General features: G+C 36.9%; 1 protein-coding gene across 3 annotated transcripts in view; it reads left to right on the top strand.

The window, feature by feature from the left end:
• SAMSN1 (SAM domain, SH3 domain and nuclear localization signals 1) overlaps positions 1-24,534 on the top strand; it is a 175,264-nt gene that overhangs the window by 42,644 nt on the left and 108,086 nt on the right. For 2 of the 3 annotated variants that reach the window (XM_009442827.5, XM_054675301.2), the window contains exons 4-8: positions 1,462-1,502; positions 4,539-4,576; positions 7,880-7,966; positions 15,336-15,412; positions 23,357-23,422. In XM_009442827.5, the coding sequence (XP_009441102.3) occupies positions 1,462-1,502; positions 4,539-4,576; positions 7,880-7,966; positions 15,336-15,412; positions 23,357-23,422 (309 nt within the window). Of the gene's footprint in view, positions 1-1,461; positions 1,503-4,538; positions 4,577-7,879; positions 7,967-9,152; positions 9,277-15,335; positions 15,413-23,356; positions 23,423-24,534 lie in introns of those variants that run through there. The other variant, XM_016938412.4, reaches the window with a different exon arrangement.

Below are 24,534 nucleotides of genomic sequence, written 5' to 3'. Positions count from 1 at the left end.
TATAAAGATGGATGGCCATCCTCTTTCCTCATGATTGTCACAAAGCTTGTTAAATGTGAGTGGCTACTGATTGTGGGGCAAGGAACACAATTAGCTTCTAATCTGAGGTTTGGAAAGATCTGGCCCAAGACCTAAACAATTTCAGAAAAAGACCTTGAATAGAGATTGCATACTTTTAGGGCACAGGATGACAAAGCATAGAGAATGGAAGGAGTGGTCCATCTGACCACTAACTCCTCAAAGGCCTGCTGATATCCTCACTCACATTAGGGTTTAATTCATGCTTCCCACATCCTTACTTACAACCCCCATCCACCACCTCTTCCCTACAAGCAATGTCCTATGGGTCATGCACAAGTATTTCAAACTTGGTAATATGTGCTCCTCGAGTTCAGGGACTGACTGTTTCAGTGTGTGGGGTTTTAGTAACGTTCTGCTCAACCACTAGGAAAATAAAAAATTCAAATTGTCCTCTGCAGTTAAAAATCTTGATACAAACAAAATAAAGATTAGATAAATGGCCCCTTCAATCACTATCTTGGGGAAAGGTTATCCTGGATTTCACTGTGATCAGGCTGTTACTATTAACGACCTGAATAATAGAATCAAACTTCCTTTTTCTGGTTTCCATTCACCTTTCCTTTTAGCCTTAGCATTTGTGTTTTTTCCCCCTCAAAAGTGGAATATTCGTTGCAATTTTCTTTAGTACGTAAATTCCTACCATGCCAAACAAATGAACCTCTCCAGAACACAATCGGTTGCCTTTCATGTAGATATTCTGTAAATGTTTTTTAAATGGAGGAGTAGGTGAATAATAAATACAGAATCTGAAGCGCTTTTAAAGGTGTCTAGGGCAGTTTAAGCTGTTTCAAGGATGGTGAAAAATGTGACAAATTCTTTCCCCAAAAGTGTAAGGGATTTTACACAATGGTCACTTGATCTGAAGAAAAAGGTCAGATGAATCACAGATATATTTCAACACCCTGAGGGTATTGTGATAGGCTACTTTCCATTTTTCTCAAATGAAGGCACTCTATGATACAACTAACACACCCAGGTATGTGTCTCTCTCCTTGGTTTTGGTGGATTGATGGAGGGACAGAAGGTTTAGATAATGAGGATTTAATTGGATGTTTTAATTTAAAAGACCTGTTGTTTTTTTTAAAACTGGCAAGGGCTTAAAATAAGATATAAGCCCTCGTTAATAAAGGAAATATCCTACCTTTCTCAAAGTTACAAAGACAAAAGGAAAAAAAAAGTTAAAATGTGAGCCAAACTTCTGTGACACATTACTAAAATACAACGGGGGACATATCAGTCTTTTTCACTAGGGAAAAGGCAAAAGGAACTACATTTGGATTATACTAGAAAATGAATGAATTCTCTTTCAGATCTCTTGATATAGTTTTGTCTTATTTTATGTTATTTATTTTATTTTATTCATTTTATTTTATTTTACAGGGAGTTTCTAATTTGGGGAATGCAAAACCAAAAAAGAGAAAGTAAGTCAAATTTACTTGGTAAACTTCATGTTCCCTTAGTTCTGTAATGTTGAATGTGAATTTTTAGTGGACCTCGTGCCAAAGTACTTTTTTTTTTCTTTTTTTGCAGCTGTCATGTACAAATCTAGATGTGGATTGCTTTGCTATCATTTCTCTGTTTATGCTGATGCATGGGAAAGCTGTGTTGTGACATCCCAGTAGACAGGGATGTGCAAATTAAATTTTCAGAAGAAACATGTGTCTAAACCAGGCCTAGATTAAAGTGGGAGCCTCCGTAAAAACATATTTCTATCAGTGACCTATAAATTTTCTGAAGTATTTTTCTAATCCACATAAAAATGTGTTTGCAAAGAGTTTCAGGTTATTTAGGTCAGGCCTGGCTTTACATTCAGCACATCCAGCTGCCAGAGGACATGACATACACATGTTGCATAAGGTAATGGGATTTTAATTGATAAGCACGAACTACACATGGGCAGGAAGCCGGTTTATGGGGAAACTTTCAGATTGGTTGCCGAGGATACAGAAGAATGGCTTCCTTGCACCCTGGATTGGTCTGAGGCCAATTGTAAATTATGTGATGTTCTCTCTGGGTGTCCTCTTTCTCAAAAGCTCTTGTGCTTTTTCATATTCTTTCCTTTTTTTTTCTTTTTTATTCCCCCTGCTCAAAGCTTTCTCCCACTTAAAAATATAAAACACATCCATAGTAAGTAGGTAATTGGGTGATTAACAGCTTAGGGACCTGTCAGGCTGGTGTAGTTGTATTTTAGTTACAATTAACTATTTAAACTACAACACTGGCATTTGAAGCACGAGGTGGAGTAAAGAAGGGGCTTTGGCTGGGCCTTTCTCAGTCTTATCGCCATGTATGTGAGGCTGTTTTTCTGACCATGAATAAGAAATTCACTAATTCCAAGGAACGTACTTAAACAAAATAGTAGCCGTTTGCTTATGATTGATGCTTCCACAGAATATAGGCTACCAAAACATAGATGACAGAAGGAGGATTGAATTAAAGGGAAAGTGTCTGATGATGACCAATTTACAATTTTTCAAACATAAACCAGATCAGTTAAGGTGGGCCTCAGATTTCAAGCAATTAAAATAAAATTGAAGACTCCTTTGAGTTCCTTATTTTTTTTTTTGCCTACCACTCTCCTGATGGAAATGATGTCTCATGTTGTTATACACCTACATCACTTTACAGTATTATAAACAGCTTTATTTGTTTGGAATTCTTGCTATATGCCAAGAGATGTCCTAAGCATTTTGCATTAAAAAATTAAAAACAAACAAAAGATTAAGAAAAAGGAAACCTTATATATGCATGTTTTTGCTTACAATTTTGAGCTTAAAAAGGGTCACCTTCGTTTTAATTTAATGACTATCAAGAATATGTATCTGTGCTGCCGAAGCGAGCACATGACTATCAAGAATATGAATAGTGGGAAACACTTAAGCTATAACAGTTAGTGATGAGATATGTGTGTTTACCCACACACATGAATTGATTAGCAGTCAAGTCAGCATAGTCCTATCCTCTGTTTCTGTTTCAAAACATTTTATTACGGAAATTTTCAATCATACATGGGGAAGAGTTAATGATAAACTCATATCACCAAACTTAAACAAGGATCAACCTGTAGTCAATTTTATTTCTACCCATTCTACTCCCTCAACTCCATCCCCACTGTTTTTGTATTAATAAAGCAGATGCCAGACACATAATTTCATGCTTCAGTGTATGTTATTAAAAAATAAGAATTATTTTTTAAAAAGCATAATCACAATACCATTACTGCACTAGACAAATGACATTAATTTGCCAAATATACAGTCACTATTAAAATATTTCTGACAGACTCAAATGCTTTTTCAGAGTTGGTTTATTTAAATCAGGATCCAAAAAGCTCAACTGGATTCAGTTCAGGTCTCTTAATTTATGTCTTTTCATTTATTTGTTGAAGAAACTGGAGTCTGTGTCCTGAAGAATTTCCCAGATTTTTGAATTTTGCTGATTGAATCCTTGTGTTTTTTAAAGCAAGTTTTTCTCTACTCTATGTTTCCTGTAAACTTTTAGTTAAATCTCAAAGTGTGATAAGATTCAAATATATATAAAGTATGAAAAGATTCAAATATGTATATTTATATATATATTCAAAAGTTGGTCTTCAGTGACTGTATACTTTCTGTTTTGTTGTAAGCCTTATGTCTAGTCTCATTGTTATTCACTTACCTCACTTTACAATACTATAAATAGTTTTATTTGTTTGCAATGCTTGCTGTGTGCCAAGAGATGTCCTAACCATTTTGCATTAAAAAATGAAAAGGAAACAAAAAATTAACAAAAAGGAAACCTTATCTATGCATGTTTTTGCTCACAATTTTGAGCTTGAAAAAAGGGTAACCTCGGTTTTAATTTAATGACAATAAAGAATATCAATAGTAGAAAACACTTAAGCTATAACAATGTTAGTTATGAGATATGTGTGTGTTCACCCACACACATGAATTGATTAGCATGATCATATTTTTATGACAGTGATATTGCTCAGTGGGTTCAGATGGTATCAGGTGGATCCATTGGCATAAAGTTGCCCATCAGCCTTTCAATTAGGCTTTATCAGTAATTGGTGATTATTCTCCAGATATTTTATTTTATTAGAGATTTCATAATGGTTATATACAATTTACATCATTCTTTCTGTATTTATTAACATAATTATTTGGAAAAGCACTTCCCCCCCAGTAACTGGTTATCCTGAGATACCTTCACGTAAAACGACTTACTATTTTTTTCAGGTCTTATGAATATCAGTTTCTCCATATTGCATAGAAATTTACAGACCCAAATTGTACTTGTATTTACTGTAATTTGCCACCTAGGGTTAGGAAGATTCAAGACCATAGGTAGACCTCGGTTAGAGGTAGAATTTATTTCTGCTCCCAAAGTGTTGCACATATTCTAATTTCTGTTTGATTTAAATGTTATTTATTAAATGTAGACTTAAATATCTGTTTCTTTTATTCTTCCAGGTTATTCCGGAGATTTATGTCTGAAAATAAAATATTTGGTTAGTGATTCCTAAGGTTACAAGTGTAAATGACGTATTCTGTCTCCCCAAAAGTTCTTTTCTCCTGCTCCTGCCACAAAGCAACAAAACTGATTAATGAAAGTCAAATTGAGTTGTCTTTGAATTATATAGAAGAACATTTTTTAAAAGTGGCTTCATTCTAACTTTAAATGGCTATGACAAAGAAATCATTGATTTATTTGCAATATTTTCCTTTTATATTTAAACAGAATAATCCTCTTTGGTAGTTCATTGGCTGCTCATCTTCCAGCTCTCCATGTGTAGCTTGGCTGCTCCGTGGTCAAGGTGACTTGTTAGAGATCTTTTTAGATCTGTGAATCTAGGAGACAATAAAAAATTAGCAGAAAGTGGTTTCATTATAAAAGTCTCTTCTACAACATTTCACACACCAAATCTTCTCTTTAGTTGCTGTGATAGCATTCATAGTAATAACACATGCAATCAGTTTGGTTTGTACTTTAATTCTAAAGTAAAAATCGATTTCTATTCATTATTTTTAGAAAGTTAATAGATTATCTCTCTTTTTACTTTACAGAAAATAGGGAGTCAGTAATTATAAAACATTCACAATGTGAAACATCTGGATCATCCAGTCAGTAATTTTATTTATTTAGTTATTTTTAAGACGGAGTCTCACTCTGTTGCCGGGCTGGAAATGCAGTGGTGCGATCTTGGCTCACTGCCACCTCTGCCTCCCGGGTTCAAGCAATTCCCCTGCCTCAGCCCCCAGAGTAGCTGGGACTACAGGCGCGTGCCATCACACCCAGCTAATTTTTTGTATTTTTAGTAGAGACAGGTTTCACTGTGTTGGCCAGGATGGTCTCGATCTCTTGACCTCGTGATCCGCCTGCCTCGACCTCTCAAAGTGCTGGGATTACAGGCGTGAGCCACCATGCCTGGCCTCAATAATTTTTTTTAATATAGTGTGCCAAACTTGTGGGTACCCTTTTCCCTTTCCTTCTCCCCAGCAGAGGAGTCAGGTGCTCATACTCATTTCCTTCTTTTTTAAAAACCAATTTCCTGGTAGGATCTGAAAAGCTCATTCTGACTAAGGTGATACCCCACAATGGGTACAACTTTGAAGGATATCTGCGTTTTAATCAGGTTTCAATTCTCCCAGCAGTAGCATCTATAGGTGCTGGATCCTATCAGGGTCCTGCAGTCACTCGTTGTTAAATATTTTGAATATCAGCCCTAATTTGAATAGTGCACAGTCTTAAATAAAAGGAAGTAAGGCAACATTTTATTTTTCATCTAGATCCATTCGCAGTCTATTCTGCATGCACATACAGTACAACCAATATTTCTATCCTAACACAGTTCTTGATGATCAACTGCCTTTTCTATAATCAAAACATATGAGCAAATAGTGACTTTAGAAACAACGCAGCATGCTGAGTTTGTCTTCATGCTACACATAGGTTGCATTATTCAACATTTGTTTTATCAATGCATGATACAATATGTAGAATGATTTATCTGTAGTAAGTAATTTAGAAGGGACTCCAATTTTCCATTTGGTGCAGTTCATTTCTTCACATGTCCAGGGCCTGCTTTAGATGTTGGGAGGACAAAGCTGAGCAAATCATTTATATTCCATTCAAGGATCTTAGAGTTTCTTGAAACTATCACAGCCCAGTGTTATTTCTACACAATTAGTTTGTTAGAAATGATGGAGAATCTAGAGGGTAAGGATAGTTTAACCTTTTCAGGATGCATAGAAACAATTGGTTATGACCCTGTCTCTACAAAAAAAAAAAAAAAAGTGCCTATCCTGGTGGCACATGACTGTAGTTTCAGCTACTTGGGAAATTGAGGCAGGAGGATAGCTATGGCCCAGGAATTTGAGGCTACAATGAGCTATGATCACACCACTGTACTCCAACCTGGGCGAGAGTAAGATGCTGTCTCAGAAAAGTAATAATAATTGGTTATGAATTCAAGAAAACTACAAAGAATAATGCAATCATAAGCTATCAAGAGACGTTAGAGTAACAGCATTCTATCATATATGGTGAAGTGCCTATGTAGTTCATGGGAGTAAGTGGGTAGCCCACAGGATACCTGTTGTTGTCCATGAAGGACTAGAACTCCCTGATATGGGGGAACCCGCCACCGATAATTCAACTTGTGTTCTTTTCTATTTGTCTAAGTGTCAGCCAGTCTGAGAAATAAAGGGAAAGAGTACGCAAGAGAGAAATTTTAAAGCTGGGTATCTGTGGGAGACATCACATGTCAGCAGGTTCTGTGATGCCCCCTGAGCCACAAAACCAGCAAGTTTTTATTAGCAATTTTCAAAGAGGAGGGAGTGCACAAATAGGGTGTGGGTCACAGAGATCACATGCTTCAAGGGCGACAAAAGATCACAAGGCAGAAGTTAAGGGTGAAAATAGAATCACTAATGAACTTCCATGTCCTGCTGTGCATGCATTGTCATGGTTCAAGAGCAGAGAACCAGTCTGACTAGAATTCACCAGGCTGGAATTTCCTAATCCTAGCAAGCCTGGGGGCACTGCAGGAGACTAGGACATATTTCATCCCTATCCACAGCTACATAAGGCAGACACTCCTAGGGTGGCCATTTTAGAGGCCGCGCCCTGGGAATGCGTTCTTTTCCCAGGGCTGTTAATTATTAATATTCCTTACTGGGGAAAGAATTCAGCGATATTTCTCTTACCCATTTTCGGTAATAAGAGAAATATGGCTCCGTCGTGCCCAGCCCACAGGCAGCCAGACTTTAAGGTTATCTCCCTTGTTCCCAGAAAATCGCTGTTATCCTGTTCTTAAGGTGCCCAGATTTGATATTGTTCAAACACACATGCTCTACAAACAATTTGTGCAGTTAACACAATCATCACAGGGTTCTGAGGCGACATACATCCTCAGCTTACGAAGATGACAGGATTAAGAGATTAAAGACAGGCATAGGAAATCACAAGAATATTGATTGGGGAAGTGATAAGTGTCTATGAAATCTTCACAATTTATGTTCAGAGATTACAGTAAAGACAGGCCAGGCGTAAGAAATTATAAAAGTATTAATTTGGGGAACTAATAAATGTCCATGAAATCTTCACAATTTATGTTCTTCTGCCATGGCTTCAGCCGGTCCCTCCGTTCGGGGTCCCTGACTTCCTGCATCACCTAGAACTAGAGCTCTCTTAAGATACCACTTACCAAGTTGCAAATCCTGTGCTGAACTTGTTTTGATTTCAAATGTCTTATACTTACTGGACAAATGTTACTATGAATTCTGCTAACCAATTATCTGCTTCACTTTAGAAGGAAAAACTGTGAATGACAAAATCTGGCAGGACCACAGCAAGCATAAGAATGATTCCCACATCAGAAGGCCCTGTCAGCTAAAAGGTAATTGCTAAATTTAGTTCAGCTGACTTTGCATTTTCCCCAAGTAGTTTAAAGGGCAGGTAAGAAAAATTCACATCTTTCACCATGAAAATAAGCAGACCATTGTGGTCTACTTAAAAAGGAAAACCAAATAAGATAGAATATAATATGCATTATTATAAACTATTAATATATACATGTATACATATACATATGTGTATATATATCACATAGACACATGTACAGAAAGGAAGTGGAATCTGGTTAAGTTGACTGCTGAAGCAAATAAGCAATTGAAAAGAAAACTGAAAGTTTTAATGTACAAAAAATTTGAAAATATATTAAAAATTAGAGCACGAAAAAACTCTCTAAAGATAACATCGATATGTTAATAGTTACGTTTAAGTCTTCTTAAAAAATTTAAGAGAAATAACCTTGATTATGAATATAAAATGGAGTCATTTTATAATGTAAAAATTTCCAGGAGAGCAAATTAGCAGTCAGGTATAGAATAACATATTAATAGTATGTAATGTCATAATTAAAAGTACTTAACTTTGGGAAGGCAAGTAATAAAACAGAAAGTCTTAAGAGTTTACAAAGATGAAAAACCATATCAAAAGTTGATCTGCTTGGTATTCACCCCCAAGTGTTATTGGAATGAGAAAAAAATTGATTATTTTAACTATTGATGATTCAAGCATCTAGAAATTTCACCTGGGAGTGAAGAATGGATTGGGAACCTTAGGAGTTTGCCTAGTGCCCTATTCTACTGTGGCTGCAAGACAAAGTCCTTTCACTCTCCTGTGTCCTCTCCTTATGCAGAAGGAAGGAGTCTCTCCCCAGGCTGCAAGCTGTGCTGCCTGGGATTGGGAAAGGGGTGATGAAAGCATCCCTTTGGCCACTCCTGCTGATATCTTACTAGATCATGTGCACCTCAGTTCCACTGGCTTTGAGCCCAGCACAGCACCAGGAATTGCCCAGGAATTTCAGGCCCTGTTGTATGGACTGCCTTTCAAGTTTACTTAGGACCCCAAAGTGCTTCAGCCCACTGTGGAGGGGCTAGTCAGAATTTGGGGGGAAGTCTATATGCTCCCCCTGTAGTGGACAGCTGAATTTTGCCCTGTGTTGCTTTGCACTGTGAGAAACAGCACTGAGGTCAATGCAAAGTCTCACAATAACTTTGCTCTCCCTTTCCCAAGCACAAAGATTCTCTCTCAGCACCATGAGGATGCTACCAGGAGATAGAGGAGGAGGGTGGAGTCAGCAATCCAAAACCACCTTTCCTACTTTTTTCAGTGCCTCTTTCAAGGATATGATGTTAGAACCAGGTATTGTGATCATTCACCTGATTTTTAGTTACTTATGGAGGTGCTCTCTTGTGTGAATAGCTATTCAAGTTGGTATTCCTGTGAGAGGGATGATTACTGAGGGTTCTATTCAGCCACCTTGCTCCACTTCCCTCTCTATCATGTTTGGATTGGACTCTGTCTTTACCACATGGATGCCAGCTATATGCATCCACACCTTCAGTCAGTTAATCAAACATTTGTCTATCAGTTTCTCTATTCATCCACCATTCCATTTATCTATTAATCCTTCTATAAGCACATGTTGTATTTTAGATTATTGTATGTTGATCTATGGATAAAGAAGGTATAATGGTGTTACAGATTATTTTAGATGTAAATTTTTCCATAAATTTCTTCAAGCATTCTATTTCCTAAAACTACCTTTCTCTTATGTATGTTTTTTGTTTTGTTTTGTTAATTTGGGAATAATAGGCAGGGAATTCTATTATAGCTACACTGAAAAAGCAGCAAAGAATCCTGACCTTAGATGAGTTACTTCTGGTTGCTTTGTCAGAGAAGGAAGAAAGAAAGGCTTTACAGAATTTTTCCCAGCTTTGATATTTCTCAGGGTCTTGAGTGACCATGCGTGTTCAGCGAGTGCGTGTGCATGTGTGTGTCCAAGAACCTCAGCAGACATTTCAGTAGTAGCAATTGAGTCACTGGACATTTCCTACAGATTAATGCCATGCTAGGAAGAGTTGATGGCCAGAGACCAAGGCTGTCTGTAACATTATAAATTGAAGGGAGAAATTCAAGACCACAAGTTGTAGGCTCAAATTTTATGGGTATAGTGGTTTCATTTGGAAGGCTCAGAGTATTTCTAAGTAATTAGTGACCTATGTATCAACCTAAAATATTTCTTTCTCATTTTAAACACTCCTTTTTAGCTGTTAATTGCATAACTACTTAAGAGTAGTTTCCTGTGCCTGAGGATAGGCAGTCTGTGGAGTTCAGTGAGATAAAGATAGGAAAGTATATCATTGCTGTCATCCACAACCCACATGATTTTATTAGATACTAATGAAATTGTAAAGATAGCTTCAATAAAATAGAAGAAAATATATAGGGAAATAAACTGTAGGAGTGACATTAACTCCTAAGCAATCTTATAAAATTGAAGGCCAAAAAAAGTAATTTTCCTCAATTTCAATTTCAAAATGATATTTCTACATTAACACATTATATTAATAGCATTTCAGCCCTAAAGAGTATTGGGACCTGATGAAAAAATTCCATAGGCTATATTTAGCTAAGATTTCTGTCTGGTGTATTAATCCATAGCTCAACAACACGACTGTACTATATAGGTTAAGACCAAATTTATCAGAATAAGCTGAGTTCCAGATGCATAATATTTTTAGTTTATCTAGTCCATTTCCTTCTTCTAAGGAGATTTTTATCTAAGCCTACATCTGTTCTATTAAAAGAGACTACATCTGTAAAATAATGTAGAATAAATTGAATGCTTAGGACTTTACAACTAAAAAATTGGCATGGCTTAGGTGTGAGGAGAAATTAATCTATAATTCAGGTTAATTGTTAAATTTTCAGCATTATAGATAGGAAGAATATTTATAATATTTATTTTAGTAAGTTAAAGTCCATTTTAAAATATGTAAATTTATTTTGACTTTAGTTTATAAAAAAGAATTGAGAAGAACAAACTTTTGAATCTGTGAATTGGAGTTTACCTAAGATTAAGTTATGATTTAAAGATAATTTCAAGAACAGAGTTTTCATATTTTATACCAGAAAGTACAAAGAATAAAAATAAATCAACATTTAAAAAATAATAAAAAGGAAACAAAACATATTTGGAGATTCAGAAATTTTTCAATCAATCAGTGTAACTGTGACAGACTATTCCACAAGAAAAAGCTGGGGAAAAATGGCGTATGTTAGTAAGGGAAGTGAGGGACCAGACAAAGTCAGAAAACAATGTTAGTAATAAGAGAAACATTAACTTCATCTATACTGCTGCAAACTTACTTTAAAAAGAAATCTTCTTGACCGGGCGCAGTGGCTCACGCCTGTAATCCCAGCACTTTGGGCGGCCGAGGTGGGCGGATCATGAGGTCAGGAGATCAAGACCATCCTGGCTAACACGGTGAAACCCCATCTCTACTAAAAATACAAAAAATTAGCCGGGCATGGTGGCGGGCACCTGTAGTCCCAGCTACTCGGGAAGCTGAGGAAGGAGAATGGCGTGAACCTGGGAGGCGGAGCTTGCAGTAAGCGCAGATCGCGTCACTGCACTCCAGCCTGGGCGACACAGCGAGACTCCATCTCAAAAAAAAAAAAAAAAAAAAAAAAAGAATAAATAAATAAATAAATCTTCTTTACATATGGCTTAGTGAGATTAATTATAAAAGGAGGAACCCAGTGGGAAAGAAGAGGTGTTCTTAAGGCCTTCTACTCTAGTCCACCATTTGAATTACCATTGGTTTGAAACCTAATTTCTCTCCTGAATTCTAGTCAATATTATTTGGCCAGCCTCTTCAATGTAAGCATATAAATATTTTGGCTTAATTTTTCAAGATCTTATTAATTATTTTTCTTCGTTGGTCTGATGCCAAGTAGCTTAATTTTAAGATGGCAAAAGATGGTATAAATTCACAAATGTATTCACCATTCTGGTTAATTTTCAGGAAACACACATTTAATTTTAGAAAAACTTGTTTCCTAAGAGCAGGTAATTTAACTCTGGCCAAACTAGACTACATGAGGAATACCAGAGGGAAGTTCTACTTCACACCTCTAAATGCTTGCTTACAAGGTGGGAATAAACTCCCTGAGGAAAGGGTACCCACTGTATGGTGTGATGCCTCATATAGCCAAGGAAGGCTTTCTGAATTCAACGATGAGACCACTTAGACTTCTAGTGTTTTATACAAATGAATCTTAGGATCCTTCAGTTCTTCAGAGGAGTTCTTCCTGAGATTATAGTTGCCTATTTGAAAATTAATATGGTCAGAAGTATCTATGCTAGAATAACCTAAAAGCTGATTAGAAATAAAAACTTTTTTTACATCATCCCTTGCTGCCTCTGTATTTGAAGGGCACTTGTAACCTCAATTTTTATGCTGGATGGCATATTTTTATGCACATTGATGTTGGTAATCTACCATGTAGTTCATGCATGTTCTGATAATCTATTGTGGCAAACAAACCATTCCAATAGTTAGTAGTATAAAAGAACATCTTATTAGGCTCACACACTTGCAGGTCAGTAATTCAGTTGGGGAACTGGTTCACAGTGTGATGTCTGAGGCTTCATTTGGGAAGACTTGAATGACTGGGGAGGACTTCGACATCTGGTAGCTGGAGTCATACAGAGGCTCCTTCACTTACATGTCTGACAACTAGTGTAGGTTAGGCCAGGCTCAGCCGGGCAGCCAACTACAGAACCTGTATGTGGCCTTTTCATGTCACTCCATCTTCTCCCAGCCTCAGGGTTGGGTTTCAAGTGTGTGCAACATTCAAGGGAGCTTCACACATCACAGGAAGAAGCATCTAGGAATGAACATCCCAAGAACCCAAGGTAGAAGCTGCAAGATTTCTTGTTTTGTAATTGTTTTTTGTTTTTTGCTTTTTGAGACAAGGCCTCACTCTGTTGCCCAAGCTGATCTTAAACTCCTGGCCTCAAGCATTCCTCTGCCTCAGCGTCCCAAGCAGCTGGGATATAGGTCCTCCACTGCCCCTGGCTTATACAAGGCTTCTTTAACCTAACCTTGGAAGTCACAAAATATTACTTCCACTGCACTCTACTGTGACAAGTGAGTCACTAAGATCACCCCAGAGTCAACAGGAGAAGAATTAGACTCCATTTCTTGATGGAATGGGAAAGTCACTTTGCAAAAAAACACATGGAATGGGAGGCATGGTTGTGGCCAACTTTGGAAAATATAGCCTGCATTTTGTCTAATTCAACTCCTGCCTTTGCTGCTACTTAGGACCAAATAGATTCTGTCTTTATAAAACATTTTTGGAGAGTAATATTTGGGAATCATAAATAAACAAAAACGTGTAAGACCAGACACCAAAGGTTTAAGTGTGCCTAATTTAGTCCCAGCCCTTAAAGGTCCCCCATTTTCTATAGCAGGGGCTGTAAAATGGTACCTCTGTAGCTGAATTTATTCAGAAGAAAAGCTTGTTTGGGGCCATATGTTGTTTTAAAAATCAGGAAATTTTACATTAAGATCCGTATATTTGTATATCCTTGAAAAACATGAGGGAAAGTTCCAATCCAGGACCCAAAGTCTCAGGTGACTTCAACTGAGAGAGCTGAGAGCCATGGCTACTCTTTAGCTGTGGAGCTGGATTTTAAGCTCACTGTAGAATTCCCATTGCCTTCTTGATCTAATTAACTTCATTTAGTTATATATTTGATTCCTGTAGATATTTATATTTACAACATTGGTCTAATGGTTTATGCCCAAATTCTTCCATCTGGTACTCAGGGCCCATTACAATTTGGCCTCAGTCACCTATCCAGCCCTACCTCCTCTTACTCTATATGCAGAATTGCCCTCTGGCCTAACCAGCCTCAATCTCTACACTTAATTAAACATGTTCCATTTATGCTGCATAATAGGCCAGGGTTCATGGCATCACTGCTGTATTTACACCTTTTCCTTTCCTTCCACTTTTTCAAACTGTATCGATACTTCAAGCTTCCATTCTGGCCTTGTCTCTTCCACAAGTTCTCTGAGTCATAGTGGTCTCTCTCCATAGTATTGTGTGTGAATCACTTATTATTCTGCCTTGTGTTGTTATGAAAGTACATTGCACACATTCGTATCTTATTTTCTCAGCTTGATTCCAGATTCTAGAACACAGGAGGCCACTTTACTGTTCTTTTTCTATACCCAGAAGAATGCTTATAGAAGGAGTCATTCAAAATTCCTGTAAAAAGGTGACTAAAAGAGACAAGATGGAAAGGAATAAGAGGGGAGGCAATATTTTTTTTTCCCAGTTCAGAAACTAAAAACCAAGCTGCAAAAGCTCAGCTTCTAGCAGCCTGACCCTGTGACATAAATTCTTGATTCAAAGAACCAGATCAAAAAATCAGCTCATTTTAAAATTTAGGTACTTTCTGGAATTCTGTTGTATGGTTACTCTCATTTTAAATATTAAGTTATTGGTGCAAATAACTTTGAGACTGAGCTGTGAATTGAACATATCTTTTAACTATAGCTATGATGGAGATCTGGAGAAAAATCTGCACCTATTTATCACTGTGCATGGAGGATAGGACTTGCCTGTCCCTGCTTCCACTGCAGAATATGAGAATGAGGAATAGTAGAAAACTGAAGCAATGGTTGCAAGTAAATAGGAGTGAAAGTGAAAGGAAACGGCCCTGGTCTGCTGACCAGGTGATGTTGGGTTGCACTCTCCTTATCTGTAAAATAAGAGGCTTGGATTAAGTGACCCATAAAGTCTTGTCCTCTTTTAACATACCATATATTTCAGACTTAAATAAATGAAGCTCCCATTTGCAGGAGCTAAAAGGGAAGTGCTGCTACATTTGAAAAGGTTTCATTTAGCTGCAAGCAAATGGATGCTACATTGCAAAGCTTTCACTAAAGCATGCATAGAACAATTTCAACATAAATAATTCATGTTGAGAAGACCTAAGCTAATGAAGCTCAAAATGCCAGGGGTGGAAAGCTTAGTTTAATAGAAACAGGTGAGGTGATAACTGCATGGAGTCATAGCATGTTGAAGTTAGAAGTGGCTTTTGTAGCTAGTCCACAATCCTATTATTACCAAGAAAGGGAGTCACAGTGAATTTCCATCACTTCCTCAGGGACACAGATGGTCAGCGGCATCCCTAGTTTGTTAAATTTCTATTTTATTTTGATCTGTTTCTTGTAAAAAAAAGAAAAATAGCATATATTTAACAAAAAAAATATTTTTGACGTAGCGAATGTAATGTCTTACAGACTAAATAAAAACATGAGTGTTAAATTGCACCGAAACTTCCTAAATCCTGTAATGTCTGATATTCTGTATGTAACAGTTATCTCTTTTCTTAGATCTAAATGAAGATGATTTTCTAAGTAACAACATACATACCTATCAAGGAAAAACTCTACAAGGAACTTCCTATCAGGTAATGTGAATAATCAGCATTTGCGTGTTTTGTGAAAATCGTCTTGTTACTCAGCTCTGTAATATATTAGGCATAGTGTACAATACTTACACAGCCTTTTAGCTAGTTTCTATTTAGTTATTATAGGTTGTTTTATAATTGATATGCTTATGTCCCTGTGAATTGAAATATAAATGAAAAAAATTCAATGATGATAAGATAATAAACTATTTTGATTTTGCAAAACATCATGTTGTACAGCCTTTTGATAAGTAACTCTGGGAATATTAAATTAATATACTGGGATGTTCCTGTCAAGACCTATGCTAAACACTTATATAAAAACATAAACTGTGAGTCCTGACCAATCCCTTTCAAAATTGCATTAATTAGCCCAGGAGTTTGGATAATTAAAAATGTCTGAATGTTTGGCCTCACTAATAATAGTAATGTAACATTAATCAATGGCCAAATACTTGCTATTCACCCTGTAACAAGAGAGGATATATGAGTCAACAAGGCCAATTCAGGCATCAGACTGACTTTTGATATTTTCTCTGACAGCCATGAGGTTCTCTTTAATCATTCTGATAGTTTCATTAGAAAATTTAGAACTGAACTTCTTCGGTGCAGTGGATAGAAGGTACATAGCATATGAATTATAACGTGCTGATTTGGTGAGGAAGGGGGGGCTCACATTCCTAAATCCAGCCTGATTCCTGAGGCTATTGGAGGCTCTCCAATAAATTAGATGGTAGATCATGATTTTGATCCACTAGAGTTTCTGCTGACTGCTCTGATGCTACCAGAGTGATAGGCCTATGCTACAAGATGTGATAACACATTGCCCTTGTAGTATCTCCCAGTGGGTTCTCCCACAGTGCAGGGATGAGAGCTCTGATATCAGACAGAGCTCAGTTTGAATCTTGCTTTGACTGTTAGTAGCTATGTGGCATTGTGCAATTTACTTAGGCTCTCTCTGCCTCTGTTTTTATCATCTGTAAAATACATCTATAAAAAATATCTCAGTACTTTCATGGGATTCAGTGAGACCTGTCATTAAAACACTATAGTTCTATGTCTGGTAGTTAAGACATACTTTCAAAAATTCATTTGTTGTCATTGCTCCTCCTCTTTTCTTCCTCTTCTCCCTCACCCTCCTTCTCCTCTTACTCTTTCAAGGGCTTAATAAGACTTGCACAAGCACAGCTGGAAGATTATCTCTGAAACAAGCAGTCTCATTTTCCTAAATTCAGATGAGACCTCAGATATAATATCTAAGTGAAGCATTGTCTGCTGGCCAGGAGAAAAATAACAGCTGGTTTACTGGAATAGCTCACTAGACATGCCTTCTGCCAAGAGGAAATCCTTCTGTAGGTTTTTAGTAGAAAAATAGACCCGTTTCGTGGAAAGAAGAAAGTAACATAGAAAGTTCTTTGAATAAAATGGTTAAAGATAAATCTTTACCTTAACAACAATGCTTCTGAAGGTTAAAATTGGGCAAGAACTGGTGCTTCCAAATGGTAACCATTCAACTGTGACATGTAGTGTATCACTAAAGATCGAAGGAATTCATACCTAGTGACAGACAAGCAGGAGCCATCTAATCTAAAAATCCTCATTTGGGAGTAGGCACTGGTCTTATCTAAATTTTATTCACAGTAGACATTCAATTGAATTTAACTAAGAAACACTTATCTATATGACAGAATAGTTTAACAAGGAGTGTTATGCAAAATATTAATTTATTAACTCCTTGTGACTGAGGAGAAGGAGATGCAAACTATCTGTTGAAAGATGGGGAAGAGAGGGAGCCACTGTCAAATGGAGAAGCTGGTGTGAGTAGCAAAGTGGCTTGTCAGTGTGCATAAGAGTGGACTATGGCATGAAACTTGGCCTTCCATCAGTGAACAAATGACTATCAGATAAGTGTTTTTCCAAGTGTATCTGAGGACTGTCTGTATCAGCCTCAACTGGAGTATTACTTAAAAAGGCAGACTTTGGTGCCATACTCCTGTTCACCTGGATCATCATGACTGGAGCCTAGGAAGTGGTATTTTTATGTGACAATATTCAGTACACAAACCATGAAACTCTTGAATTCAAGAGAGTTGGTGAGTGTCTTAGTCCATTTTGTGTTGCAATAATACAACACAAAATAAAGAAACAATAATAAAAACAAAATAAAGAAATACTTCAGACCGGGTAGTTTATAAAGAAAAAGGTTTATTTGGGTCACAATTATGATGGCTGGAAAGTTCAAGATTGGGCATCTGCATTTGGTGAAGGTCTCAGGCTGCTTCCACTCATGGCTGAAGGTGAAGGGGACCCAGAGATTCCAAGGCAAAAGAGGAAGCAAGGCAGGGAGAGGTGCACCCCTAGCTCTTTGAAACAACTGGCTCTCGCAGGAACTAATAGAGTGAGAACTCACCACTGAGGGAGAACATTAACCTATTGTAGAAGGATTCAGCCCCATAACCCAAACACCTGCCATTAGGCCCCATGTATTAGTCCTGTCTCACAATGTTATGAAGAAATACCCGAGGCTAAGTAATTTATAAAGGAAAGAGGTTTAATTGACTCACAGTTCTGCCTTGCTGGGGAGCCCTCAGGAAACTTACAACCATGGCAGAAGGCTAAGGAGAAGCAGGCACCTTCTTCACAGGGTGGCAGGATGAAGTGAGTGCAAGCAAGGGCAATGCCAGATGCTTATAAAACCATCAGATCTCATGAGAGTCACTCATTATTATGACAGCAGCATGGGGGAAACTGCCTCCATGATCCAGTTACCTCCATCTGATCCCGCCCTTGACACGTGGGAATTACGGGGATTACAATTCAAGATGAGATTTTTTGTGAGGACACAATGAAACCATATCACCCCACATCCAATATTGAGGGTCAAATTTCAACATGAAGTTTGGAAACAACAAACGTCCAAATTATAGCCATGAGTATTTGTTCACAGATGGGATATCTCATGATTTTAACTTTATAAACCCAAACTTGGCTTAGGTATGGTCTTGGAAGACAACAGCCTCATGGAAAAAGTGAAGTTTATTTTTGTTCCCTATTATGAAGAAGATATAAATTCATTGTAGAATTTCTTAAAACTATGTATAAATAGAAAGAGTTAAAATAACGAATAGTATCCTAGTGCAAATATTTTCCTATGATCATTTCCTGAATATTAGTAACATGGGATAAAGTTTGTAGAATGTAAAACATTTTATAGTTATAATTATCATATGACCATGCTTACGAAATATATTTCAGACACTAAAAATGATCAGAATTAAATATTTAATTCCCAACCAGAACGTACTTAAGCAAACATGTTTCCTTCATGTTCTCAAAATGGAAGAGAAGATCTCAAGCATGGAAGAAGTTACACAGAATCAGGTAGCAGGGCAAAAGAAAGAGTTCATGGAATGCTTTCTCCAGTACCCACTTTGCCCCACGTATATTTCTTCATAGTTAGCCCGGGATAAACTTCCTGGAGAACCAGGCTTATGGAAGAAGTGCTGATGGGTAGAGCTTGAAGCAAAGCAGTCTGCTTAGAAATGTGATCATACACCAACTATAAAGAACATCTTGGGAAAACTTGACTCCCAGCATTTATTTTTGCATTCTTGTTCTTGTTTGTTCTTCTCTGGCAGCATTCAGCTGATGGCTCAAACCTTTTGTAGCATATTAAAAGGGGAATAAAATATGCAGTAATACAGACTTTGGGCTAATATATTTTCAAAAGTGTTGCATGCCTCATTTCTCTCTTAAATTCTGAGGTTGCATTCAGCCTTCAGAGTATCATTCATATTCATGATAGAAAAGAGAGACAATATTTATTACCTTCAGTGCTGGTGATATTAAGCACTGTCAAGCACCCCTACCCAGGACTGAACCAGAACATTTTCTTTCTCAGCTCCTTTGCTGAGAAAAAGTGTTGCTAATTGAATTAATTAACCCATTTCAATCAATTTCTTTCTTCGTGTCTTTCACTATGGAGATTGCAATTTTCAGCATTTGAATTCTCAGCCTCCCCGGTAGTTAGGGGTGGCCATGGAATCCAGTTGTGGCCAATGAAATATAGTCAGAAATTCCAGAGTAGGACTTTCTTTTCTGGAAAATAAAAAAAATAAGGCAGAGTCTCATGAGGATAAAGCTTTGTTTTTTGCTCTCTTTCCTGCCTGGAGCTGGATGTAATACCTGGTAAGTCAGCAGCTGTCTTCCAGCCATGAGGCAAAGGCACACATGAAGGACGGTGGAGCAGGCACATGCATAGAGCCTGATTCACTGAGGACATCCTTGAGAAGCGGCACCCGGGTTGGAAACCCTATGTCTGCACTTCTATTTTACAGAAACATAAGCCCCATACTTGTTTAAGCCACCACTGTTGGTTATTCTCTTCCTCAAAGCTGAATGCATTTCTGATACCTTATTTTTAAAACAATCACTTTTGCTAATGCTAAACTCTGCTCTATGTAAGCAATCAGACAAAACTGTGTCCACAGTTAAACGGTGTCTAGACTCACCTCTTATTGCACAAACTAAACTAGCCTCCTTCAGTTCTCATGTAGTGTAACCAGCATTTAGAGTTAGTCATTTAGTCCTTAAGATGAAAACTGGATTACTAACAAATAAAATATTGGCCATACACATCCCATTGGCTATATACAGAATTAAAACTGTATCCAACATAGCACACAATTTTTGGGAGATGCGTGTAGAATGGACAAAATGGGACCAATTTTTCATGAGCTTAACTGAGGTCACAATGCTGGGTCACTGGAGAAATAATTTAAAGTTATGCTGTGATATATTAACAAGCAGAAGAGACAGGTCTTTCACTAGGTTTTATCAGACAGATTTGAGGGAGTTCTAAACAAAAGTGTGAACAATCTAAAAGGTGGAAAACAAACAAACAAAAAGAGTCCAAAATGACAGTGTCAACCAAATGATAGTCTTTATGTATGACATGATTATATTATGACAAAATAATAATATTTTGTATTGATCAATGTTTCTTATTTCAAGTACTTTCTTATCCATTATATGACTTTTAACTATTGTATTACATATCTATTGATGCATAACAAATTACTTTAAAATTTAGGGGCTTAAAACAAACAAAAAAAATTATTTCACAGTCCCTGTGGGTCAGGAGTTGGGGAGTGGTATAGCTGGGCATTTCTAGCTTAGAGTCTCTCATGTGGTTATAATCTCAGGTGGTTAGTGTCTCTCAAGGTGTTATCTGAAGGCTTGACTGGGGCTGAAAGGTTTGTTTCTAACTCCCTCTCATGGCTATAGGTAGGTGACCTCAGTTTTTTGATGGGAATTGACTGCAAGGATAGGTCCCTTGCCACTTTGGTCTATCCATGAGGCTGAGTGTCTTTGCAGAATGTCATCTGGTTTCCCCAGAGTGAGTATCTAAGACACAGAACAAGAAGAGGCCACAATTCCTTTTAAGATCTAATTTCAGAAGTTAAACATCATCACTTCCATTTTATTCTATTTGTTAGAAGCAACTCACTAAATCCAGCTCACACTAAGGGTGAGGGGCAGTCTTATGTTCCACCTTCTGAAGACCTCTTCAGTGTAAAAGAATTTGTGAGTGTATTTTAAAACCACTAGAACTACCTAATAGTATTTTGAGGTTATAGACAGAGAAGTTTTCTACTTCCAAAGAGCAGGATTATAACTTATTTTGCAGGTAGAAAGAATATAGAGCTATATTTCGTTATCTTGAAAAAAAATCTAATCTCCTCTTTAATAGTAGAAGACTTTCAAGAGTGGCTTTTGTTTGTATTAAAGAAGCAGGTTATTAAAATGGAATGCAAATCTCTTGTTTCCAGTGAAATAAAATTAAGATCATATTGGATTTTCTCATTTCCTTATCCGAAGTTATACTGCATTAATGATGTGTACTTTCACGTTTAAAGAAGAGAGTTTAAGCAACTCTACATTTAGCTTTTATTTAAAAAAGAGGAAATACTTGATTCTAACAAATAATTTTTATGAATGAACTCCACAAATGTATGGGTGTTTTACTTTTTGATTTCCCTAAAAGATTGAGAGGACTTATTTGGTATTCCTTAGCATCATTCTCATGCATTTTTAAAAAGGAATTTTGCAACCCAGAAAATGGCTAGTAAATGCACTCTTATATACTGTGTCAAAAATAAAATCCAACCACTTAGTACTTGCTGCAGTCACTTCAGCTACTTTGTCAGTTTTCTGCTTCAAACCTCTTGCTCTTTGGCTATATTTTGTGTGCTAGAACTCCAGAATTCTGCTGGGGTTTAGACTTTATGGAAACCAAACTTGCCTTACATTTATATGAGTAAAAACACTGGACTTTAAACTTGTTGCTTAAACTCTCTGTGCTTCAATTTCCTTATGTGTAAAATATTGACAATAAAACTTCTTGCGATTGTCATAAATATTTAAATAAAGGAGCATACTCCCTCAAGATGTTTAATGAATATTCATATTTCCCTGTCTCTAAATTCCTCTTAATCTCATTGCAGACTCTCCTCAGAATAAAATTTGAAATCACCTTTGTCTTAGTTCTTTCAGGCAGCTATAGCAAAGTACCTTAGGCTGGGTAATTTGTGAAAACAGAAACGTATTTCCCACAGCTCTAGAGGCTGAGAAGTCCAAGACAAGGCACCAGCAGATTCAGTGTCTGCTTCATAAAGGGAGCAAGGCAGCTCCCCTCAACCTCTTTTATAAGGGCTCTAATTCCATTCATGAGGGCCCTCATGACTTAGTTACTTCCCCAAAAGCCCCACCTCTTAATACAATCCGATATAATTTGTGTAAGTGTTCCTGCCCAAATCTCCTGTTGAACTGTGGTTCCCGGTGTTGGAGGTGGGGCCTGGTAGGAGGTGATTAGATCACGGGACTGGATTTCTCATGAATGGTTTAGCATTACCCTATTGGAGCTGTTCTCATGACAGTAAGTGAGTTCTCATGAGATCTGGTTGTTTACAAGTGTGTAGCCCCTCCGCCTTCATTCTTTTGCTCTTGCTCCTGAAATGTAAGAAAGTCTGCTCCCCCTTTGCCTTCCACCATGACTGGAGGCTTCCTGAGGCCTCCCCTACAGCAGAAGCCACTATGTTTCTTGTACAGCCTGTAGAACTGTGTGCAAATTGCACTTCTTTTCTTTGTAAATTACCCAGTCTTAGGTATTTCTTCACAGCAATGTGAAAATGGACTAACACACTATCATATTGTGTATTACATTCCAACATATTAATTTGGGGGCAACACAAATATTCAGACCACAGCACCATTTTATTACCTGTTATAGACTCCATCAAATGCCCTTTGCTGCAGTCCTGAAGTGCCCTAGGTAGAAATTGTTTGATATCAGGTACATAAAGTTTTCAAAAGGAGTAGAAGCTGACAGTTAGAAGGTTACACTGACAGGTACCAAATGTAATAAAAGACATCCCACACTATGACTTGAGATATTAATCCAAATGTATATTTGGTTTGAGTTTAAACTCAATTAGAGTATCTAAAATGGATGTCCATTGTGTACCTAATAATGTAGAGCACTAAGGGATTAGAGTGGGCTGCTTCATAAAACATTCGGGATCCCCCCTTTCCACCAACCTTTCTAAATGTGAGATCATGGATTGGAATTGCTCTATGTGAGGGATGAGGAGTGAATCTAATACACATAGACACATACACATATCACACACACATATATGGATATATAATGTGTATATACTATGTATACATACACATATTCCATATTTGTCTATATATGTGTATATATGCAGATGAAGTCACTGATGAAACATTAATCAGTGTACTTTGATAACAAGATAATTGTTTCTAATTAAGACAGCGAATCCTTTCCCAATTAGTTTGGTAGCTTTGTGGAGTTTTTTTGTTTTGTTCTTTAAAGAATGTTAACATTAGTTGTCTCTTTTTCCTTTTCTAATTTCTAAGGTGACCTCTGAATGTTGGAGTCCATTTCACTATCAAAGACATGTTGAGACCACTGTTGATGAACTGGTGAGACATTTCTTCCCAGATGTAACTATTTAAGTGGATTTCCCATCTCTTTTCCACTCATTTTAATGCCACAAGCACTGTTTTCTATAGTTCTTTATTACTTCTGTTTTCAGCTGCCACATGGAAGTGTTTCTAAAGAACATAAAAAGAAGCTTGTGCTTATTGAGTGGTTTTCTGAACTAAAAGGAGCATAAAGCATTTCCTTCAAAGAAGGAAAGGTTGTTATATAAAAAATTTTCCCTAAAATTTAGCAATTTTTCCTGAGATAGGAAAAAATTTATAATGTGAAAAAGCATGTCGTCTGATTTTGGGGGAAATAGGTGTTATCTCATGTTTCTGGGAGAAGTGTACATCATTGTAGCATTGCTAAAAAAGAGAACTTGGAAACAGCATGAGTATGCCATAACAGGAAATCAATTAATTAATTGGATTATAGTCCATAGAATGAAATATAGTAAAACCATTTTTTAAAAAGTATCTCTGTGTGCCAGCTCTCCCTTATGATATTAAAATCACATCAACTGCCTTCCTTTCCTTGTTGAGATATTGCTAAACAGAGGTTCATGGAAAGGACATGTTTTAGAAGGTCTGGCAAATTTCCAGGATATTCACATACATCAACAAGTATTGTAGCATTATTGATATGAAACAACTATAAGTCCTATTTGTAGTTCTTGTCCTAGATGGCTTCAGAACACTACAAGCTAATGTTTGCAACTTATTTGACCATCACTTCCCAAAATGTAATTGTAATTTTGTGAGAAATAACTACTCTTAGTAAATCATGTTTCTTTATGTTGGTATGAATACAAAAGTTTTGATATCTTTATTTATAGCTCTCTCTTCCCCAATATTATTAACATGTTATTAACATCTAAGATTTTATAATAGTTTTCTTTTCAACTATATATATATTTTTTGTCTAAGAGATGTCTAAGTTGTGCTAGGTAGGAGGAAGAGGTGACGGAAAGTTATGATTTAAATATTACTTCTGTTCCCTAACAAAAAAATTATTGAGCTCTGCCCTTGCTATTTCTCATGCTATCTGAGTTTTTAATGACTGGTTAAATATCAAAGAGCTGTGGGAAACAAACAAATGAACCTCAGTAAAT

The sequence above is a fragment of the Pan troglodytes genome, chromosome 22 (assembly GCF_028858775.2).
Source record: "Pan troglodytes isolate AG18354 chromosome 22, NHGRI_mPanTro3-v2.0_pri, whole genome shotgun sequence".
NCBI classification, from domain to species: domain Eukaryota; kingdom Metazoa; phylum Chordata; class Mammalia; order Primates; family Hominidae; genus Pan; species Pan troglodytes.
Note: the sequence above shows the minus strand (reverse complement) of the source record. Positions and strands in the feature narration are given on the sequence as shown.